The sequence below is a fragment of the Coregonus clupeaformis genome, chromosome 21 (assembly GCF_020615455.1).
Source record: "Coregonus clupeaformis isolate EN_2021a chromosome 21, ASM2061545v1, whole genome shotgun sequence".
Classification (NCBI taxonomy): domain Eukaryota; kingdom Metazoa; phylum Chordata; class Actinopteri; order Salmoniformes; family Salmonidae; genus Coregonus; species Coregonus clupeaformis.
The window spans coordinates 48,086,529-48,094,953 of record NC_059212.1 but is presented as its reverse complement, the minus strand read 5'-3'; the positions used below and the strand labels follow the sequence as shown (position 1 = coordinate 48,094,953).

Sequence of the window (8,425 nt, the reverse complement as noted above, 5' to 3'; positions counted from 1 at the left end):
CAGGCTGTAACTAGGACACAAGAGTTGTTCCGGTTCAGGTCACATGATCAGGAAAAGCACATCTAAACGGATTGAGATTATCTGGTACAAAACTCACCCACAGTTTGAAATGTTGGCAATTAATTGGATCCTTTTCAGTGGCGCAACTGGTTTGTATGTTGTCAAGCGGGAAGTCACGTGTTTTTGCGAGCTAAGGGTCACTAGTTCAAGCCAGGGAAGGAAGCGTTACTGGTAGCAGCACAGTGACGCCGGCTACAGTTGTGCCATGACCCAGATTCACAATGTTTTTATTTACCAAACACCTGCATAAAACGGACTATGAACGTATATAAAGAAAACTCTTGGGACTTGGTTCAAATCATGAGATTTTATTTGCCTATTCACCAGTTTTTTGAAATAATAGTTGACCAGAATTATTTTCATGTTTTTGTGTGATGGCAAAAAATGTTAACAGCACATTTACAACATTGATTCTGCAAAGGGCTTTTAATTCATGACATCAAGTTTTGTAATTTAATTCTAAGGTTTCACAAATAACATTCTTCAAATAATCAACACAATTGATTTTGATCACTTGCACGTTTTGTGACGATACACATAACATCGAAAATATATGCATTGGTTTTAAGTAAACCAACTTCCAACAAATAAAAATAACCAAATCATAAAGTTCATTCAGATCCAAGTGAGTGTCATAATAAATACTCATCATTCAAAGAGTTTGCCTTGTGACATATCTACCTGACAACAGTGGCTTTCCAAATGGTATCACAATATAGGAGGGGTGTCTCAAATCTGTTTATTCTCATGCCAATTACATTGTTTTCCATGACAATGAGTGACAGGGATTTGGCATGATGGTACAAAGAGACTGGCACCCAGGCTAACTTTCTTCAACATATTGCTCAGTCTGAAAGCAACATATCACACTAGCGGGAATGGTGTCAGTTGTGTCATTTGCATTTGTTAGCTAGAACTACTTTTACATTTGTATAGGAACATCATTCCAGTTTGTGTGATTTACTACGGGAAAACCAACTCTAAAACTGGACAGGTTTCAGTGATTAGAAGAAAAAACAAACAATGGAAAAACAAAACAAAAAATACAAATTGCATATTAATATCTCCATGAAAACAAAAGCATAGCATGTGAGCCAGATCACAAGCCTTTTGAACTAACTAAAATATGCAGCTATGTTAATATATATATTGATAATAATAAAGGTGCGAACTTAGCAAATCAGATGTGGCATGATTAGCAACAAAACTTGGAATTAGTGATGAATATCTAAACAGAAGGCCAACAGTGGGAAAACTCAATACAAAATCAAAAAAAACAAAAACAAACACCTCACTGTAGTTTCATTGTTTTAACCTATAGACTGGATGAGCTGATCAAGTATACCAGTTGTTTTTCTGACGTAATCATATGTACAATAAGAACCTTCTTCCCATTTTGGAAATGTACTCCAGAAAACAGTCAATGCTTTGCTTTGCCTCCTACTCACAAAAACAGACCTTTGGGAGGGTGTGTGACTGACCGTGCATGTTGTGGCATCCATCATCCGTTCCCATTATAATAATGTACGTACCTTTTTTGAACACCCCTGCTAAATAGACCGATTTACAACAGTACCTGAACTAGGAAACACACGTCACACATCAACCAACCGTGTTGGGGAGTAGTGAACTACATTAAAAATTTTAGTTCAACTAGTAATTGGAATTCCATTTTGCAGTAGCTTGGTTGGTGGTAGTCGAACAAAATTCAAGTCTAGGTAGTGTTTTCAGTAGTCAGTTACTTTATAGCCATGTAGCGGTGTAGCTAACTACTGGAACTACACACTACTTGTTTTTTTTGTTGCAACGATTTAATAAAAATGTGTGAAGTAGGCAAGAATGTACATTCTTTTTTGGAATCAGACCTGCCTAATTCTCACTATTTTGTGTTTAATAGGCTAAATTATAGTGTTAACATCTGACTCCAGTGAGATCTGTTCCTGCAATTTGTAGTCTGACATTTCAGTTAGATATCATTTTTCACAAAGTAGTTTGGATGTAACTTAAGTTAAGTAAGCTATGTTTTTCTTAAGGGTAGCTTTTAGTGCAGCTTAACTTCTTCTAGCGTGAAGTAATTGGTAGCTTGGTAAACTATATTTTCATAGTAGGTTCCCCAACACTGCCAACCAACCAACATACAACGTAAAGTGGGAGTGACAACAGTCGGTGACTTTCAGGTGAGTGGATGGATTGGAGCACGACAAATTATTTTGTCCATCTACGATGACGAAACAGACAAATGTATAGAGACATACTGATGACAGCTAGCTGGCTAGTGAGATAACAGACAGTGATGACAGCTAACTAGCTAGTGAGATAACATACAGTGATGACAGCTAGCTAGCTAGCTAGTGAGATAACAGACAGTGATGACAGCTAGCTAGCTAGTGAGATAACAGACATAATGATGACAGCTAGCTAGCTAGTGAGATAACGGAGATCCAGTGGCTAGTGTACCGCTGGTGCTGGACATCAGAGACAAAGTTGCATAGTCACTCCCAAGACCATAATGATCAAGGTCTCAGTAAGGTATTGTTTTACCATAATAATCAAGGTCTCAGTAAGGTATTGTTTTACCTTCTTTGTGTATTAACACCGGCTAATGGTCCAGAACGTTTGCAGATAGAAATGTAATGAACAGAGCAGACACCGACTCACTCCTGAACAGACCCCTTTCATATTAGAGCAACGATGTCTGTCTGTCCTTCTGTCTTGTCTGGGATAACCTGAACAACTAACACCACAGCTTATGTCAACATAATGATACACCAATGAGCGGTTATAACAGCTGATGTCAACAGTTAAGATAACTTATGACAGCTAATGTCAACTTATGATACACCTATGAGAGCTTATAATCAACAGATACACCTCAGAAAGCTTATGTCAACTTATGTTATGATAAACACTAAAAGATAAATGCCAGTTATTTCTGGTTCATGAAAAACTGGCTAGTTACTGTGTAATAAGGGGTTAACTGTGTGAGACTAGGGGCCCCTATAGTTTAATATCAATAATATTATCAAGGAAACTCAAGTCACTCATTCCCTCTACTTAGATCCATACTGTAATAGATCTGTACTAACTAAGGCCCCCCCTCCTTTACACTTCCTAATATACCATGTCCGCGTCCCAAATGTCACCCCCATTCCCTACCTAGTAAACTACTTTCGACCAAGGCCCATAGGAAATGCACTATATAGGGGAATAAGGTGTCCATTTGGGACGTGGCATCCTGTATGATTCAGATGAGGATGTCTACCAGTGGAGGCCACTACACACACACAACACTCATTTGGTTCAGTGGCACGGTTGATAAAAAGGCATTTATGTTGTTGTTGTTGTTCCCACTTCCAGAACTGGCAGCAGTTACATTTTTATTATATAACGCTTTGGATTGTACAACACTAACTAAGAAACGGTTTGTTGTTTTATTTTTTTTAAGTCGATGATGACATCGTTGATTGCGACGTCGTCCTCCCTCCCAGATACACGTTGTCGATCGGTCCTGCTATAAACTCTTTCAAAATGTGATTTCCTGTTCTAACTGTTGTTGTTGTTGTTGTTGTTTTTATTGTTGCGCTGGTCCCGTTCTCATAGCCCGTCCATTTTAACTAACACAGCAGGTTTCAGTAAAGAAAAGATCCCTACAGGTTGACAAATGCAGCTCTCCTCTTTGGCAGCGGTGGTGTCTTGGAATTTAGAACTATGCTGCTGTGCAATACTGTTTGTCGTTCTTTGTTGACGGAACGTTGAGTTAACTGATGCTGAGCTGAGCGAAACCCATCAGCTTCACATCGTCAGGGATCTCCGACTCGTCTATGCCAGACGCCTGAGAAGGGAAAAAAAGGAGAATTGAGAAATTCCCAGTGCATCTCTCCTCGTAGGCTGTTGAACAGGGCCATAGAGTTGTTTCAATAGGCCAATGGTGGAGTGTTTTGCTAACTTACAAGTTTGAAAGTGACATTTCTATTGTTGAGAGGATCATCAACAATCTTCTGCAAATTGGCAGCAACTGGAAAGAACCCAGAGATGGGAAGCAGGAGTTACTGAGGGGGGTCATTGAGATAATCCTCTAATTTTAGCTCTGGAGTCATTGCTGGTTCATCATTTCAGCCTGAACTCTGTTGGCCTTTGTGTGACTTATCCTAGGTTTCTTACTCACCGACCACTAAATCTTTTCCATCGACCAGTCCTGCTGACACCAACTCCTGAGACACTCCATCAGCGGAGTCTGAGAGAGAGAGAGAATGTTTACTAATGAATTGAAGGAGAGAAAGAGAGACAGAAGAGAGGTTGAGCGAGAGACAGGAGAGAGGGAGAGAGAGACACAGGAGAGAGGGAGAGAGAGACACAGGAGAGACGGAGAGAGAGACACAGGAGAGAGGAGAGAGCTAGAGGGTGAGAGACAGGAGGGAGAGCGAGTGGGTGAGAGAGACAGGCAAGAGAGAGAGTAGGTGAGAGAGGAGAGAGAGAGAGTGGGTGAGAGAGACAGGAGAGAGAGAGAGTGGGTGAGAGAGAGACAGGAGAGAGAGAGAGAGTGGGTGAGAGAGAGAGAGTGGGTGAGAGAGAGAGTGGGTGAGAGAGAGAGAGAGTGGGTGAGAGAGAGAGAGTGGGTGAGAGAGAGAGAGAGAGACAGGAGAGAGGGTGAGAGAGAGTGGGTGAGAGAGAGAGTGGGTGAGAGACAGGAGAGAGAGTGGGTGAGAGAGACAGGAGAGAGAGAGTGGGTGAGAGAGAGACAGGAGAGAGAGAGAGAGAGAGAGAGAGAGAGAGGGTGAGAGAGAGACAGGAGAGAGAGAGTGGGTGAGAGAGAGTGGGTGAGAGAGACAGGAGAGAGAGAGTGGGTGAGAGAGAGAGACATGAGAGAGAGAGTGGGTGAGAGAGAGAGAGAGAGAGAGACAGGAGAGAGAGAGTGGGTGAGAGAGAGAGAGACGAGAGAGAGAGAGAGAGAGAGAGAGAGAGAGAGAGAAGTGCGAGAGAGAGACAGAGAGGATTGTTGACACAAGCAAACACAAAGATTGCAATAAAGTCAGACTGTTCGCTCCCCTCCTGAGCAGAAAACACCTGGTGATGTTTAAAACACAAACACCTACCTCTTCCAGGCATGAACTCAAACCGGATGTCATTCAGTTCTTTCTTCAAGTTTCTGGGAGAAGAACGTTAGAACTGGTTATTATAAGATTTAGATATGTGAAATAACTGTGTGGCATGGTAGAAAGGCTTGAGAAACATCCACTAGGTCAGTGTTTCTAAAACAATGTGTACCAGGGACAGACAAGCTATGGCCCTTCCTCCTTGGAGGACCACAGATTAAAACTAGCACTTGGGGAACGGACTGAACCACTGTCATATCAGTGAAGCATCTGAGGAACCAGTCAGTAACATACCATGGACCAGCACCGGTCCACGGACCAGGGGTTGAAGACCTATGCACTAAATGATGCATACCTCAACCTTAACACCAGGCTGATGGGGACTTTGGTGGCGGTGGAGGCAGCAGGGTCCTGCGCTGGGACGTCTCCCTGGATCAGGGTGGCCTCACCTGGCTTGTCCTTGTCCTTGTCCTGTCCTGCCTCTCCTGGACGGAGCAGACTGGGAGAACCATCCTCTGGAGGGAAAATCTGAGGAGGACCAACGAAAGATAAACTCCTACTGTCTCAGGAAGAGATTCATTAACTGTTTAATGCGAATGTGGTTGTGACCATTATGTGGTTGTCTTACCTAGCTACCTTAAGATGAATGCTATGGATAAGAGCATCTGCCAAATGACTTAAAATGTAAGGCCTTTTCACAGTGCATTCTCTTAGCCAATGAGTAAGGAGGCTGTCAGCCCTGGGCTCAGTGCAGTGTGAACGTGGCTATAGATGCTTATAATGTATTATGACCGCACCATAATGCATTATACCTGTATGCCTTAAGTAAAGTGTTACCCCATTAACTACATGTCCATACACATGTTTTGTGGGAAGCAGATGAGAGAGTTAGATCAGGACATTTGGCAATGATTCTTCTAATTCAATTTCATGCAAATTTCACGCACAACTGAAGTCGGCACACTATTGTTTCTGCAATGAACAGATAAAAAGGTTTGAGGTGTTCTGATTTGATACCAACACCAGGGCTTACCTCGATGGATCCATCTTTCACTCTGGGAGACTAGAATGAAATACGACACAAAGATTAACAGACGTCAGAAGAACACGCGATGAAGGTTTTTTTCCTCCCCCAACACAGTAACAGGTTTGATTGAACATCTGATTTATTTATTTAATTTGATTGAGTCCTAGGTGGCTTTGAACCACTAGAGGGCTACAATAAGGTTACAGCTATCACACCTGGGTTCAAATACGAGTTAAAATCATTTTTGAAATACTTTATCTGGGCTTGATTGAGCTTGCCAGGCACAATGACACCAATAGAATAGTCTCGAAATCACAACCCACTCCAGGCAAGGCTAGAGCAAACCCTAAGGACCGGTTTCCCGGACACAGATTAAGTCTAGTCCTAGACAAAAAAAAAAAAAAAAAAGCACTTCAGATGAAGAATCTCCATTGACGACGCTTTTTAGCCCAGGACTAGGCTTAATCTGTGTCTGGGAAATCAGCCCTTTAAGTATTTGAAAGGTCTGAGATAGTATTTGAAGCCAGGTGTGCTAGCTAGGTAGTCTAGGGTAGGGTAGTCTAGGGTAGGGTAGTCTAGGGTAGTCTCACCCGTAGAGCCGCAACCGCAGCCTTGCCCTCCTCACTCTCCATGTCCAACTCGTCATCACTCCACTCCCACTCCCCGTCCTCGGTCTTATGGAGACGACCGCTGGAGCCAGGAACACGACGCACCTGCATCAACGCACAAAAGGTCAACACACACACACACACACTCACAGTAACACACTTTGATCTTCAGCATGGCATTTTGAGGAAAAAAAAAGGATACACGTGACCATTCCCTCGACCACATAAACATATAAAAATGGGCAAAAAACCAAAACAAACCCATTCTGGACTATTCCCCTCCTCCCATACAGGCCTCCCGAGTGGCGCAGCGGTCTAAGGCACTGCATCTCAGTGCTTGCAGGCGTCACTACAGACCCCCCTGGTTCGATTCCAGGCTGTATCACAACCGTCCGTGATTGGGAGTCCCATAGGGGCGGCGCACAATTGGCACAGCGTCGTCCGGTTTGGCCGGTGTAGGCCGTCGTTGTAAATAAGAATTTGTTCTTAACTGACTTGCCTAGTTAAATAAAATAAAAAAAGGGACCTAGACTACTACTGCACACAGTTTGTGATGCGATGTTGACTTTCTGCATGACCGGCCATGTTTCAGGTCCTGTGTGTTAGCTAGTGCTGCTGAAATATTAAAGATGCACTCTACGTTACAGCGGATACTTCCTCCTTCTGACACTACGCAGGCAGGCCTGCCTGCCTACCCTGGCACAAGCACTGAGCAGATTGGACACAGACTGGTTGTCGTGGTTAGGCTCAAAACACACAGAGACCAATTCTTTTTAGACACATTATAGGCTACAAGATATTAGTGGGTTAGTTATAAAAATGGCTAACTCATTTCTTGTAAGCCTCGAGTACTCGGCTGACAAACTGTCTGTCTGGTTAGGATCATACAGTGAGACAAACACTATAGAGATACATTATACATTTAAAAACGTATATACATGCATCTTTTATCTCAATAATATTAGTTTTTAATCGCTATCTAATCCCTTGAAACTAGTATATTTTCCCCTGTAGTGTTTGATGGTGTACATGGCAACAGAGCCTGATGTTTCATGCTGAATATATTGTACAAATTCTAATATGCATACCACTTCTTCCACTATACTGACATAACAACTGGGGCCTGTTCAGGGGATGCAACATTACGCAGCGTTAATATAGAACTGCATAGAGTGGAGCAGATCTGAATGTCGTGTGGACTTCCACTATACACATCCAAGGGTTATTGTCGTACTCGTTTGGATCGGTCTCCTATCGACGGACCCTTCTGGAGCAGCTTCTCTTCCAGGTATTCATTATTCTGCGAGACAGAGACAGACAACATTAAAGCACATGACAAGAAGGTTCGATTTTCCTTTGCAACAGCATGCATATTGTAAATGGTCCTGTACTCTACAGAGCTATATATATACACACACACATATATACACATATATACGCATGTTTGTGTGTGTGTATATATATATATATATATATATATATATATATATATATATATATATATACATACATATATGTATATATATATATACACACACATATATACACACATATATACACACACACATATACATACACATTATATATACATATACACACACACACACACACATATATATATATATATATATATATAT

The 8,425-nt window shown here is 42.0% G+C and overlaps 1 protein-coding gene across 1 annotated transcript in view; it reads right to left on the bottom strand.

Annotated features, from left to right (window-relative positions):
* Positions 1-352: 352 nt before the first annotated feature.
* The window catches only part of LOC121535386 (serine/threonine-protein kinase OSR1), a 28,072-nt gene continuing 19,999 nt past the window's right edge, over positions 353-8,425 (bottom strand). The window contains exons 10-17 of the mRNA XM_045205946.1: positions 8,023-8,088; positions 6,771-6,893; positions 6,187-6,216; positions 5,509-5,681; positions 5,154-5,206; positions 4,226-4,294; positions 4,011-4,075; positions 353-3,892 (exon numbers count right to left, since the gene is read on the bottom strand). Coding sequence (XP_045061881.1) covers positions 3,818-3,892; positions 4,011-4,075; positions 4,226-4,294; positions 5,154-5,206; positions 5,509-5,681; positions 6,187-6,216; positions 6,771-6,893; positions 8,023-8,088 — 654 coding nt within the window. The 3' untranslated portion in view covers positions 353-3,817. The remainder of the gene's footprint in view (positions 3,893-4,010; positions 4,076-4,225; positions 4,295-5,153; positions 5,207-5,508; positions 5,682-6,186; positions 6,217-6,770; positions 6,894-8,022; positions 8,089-8,425) is intronic.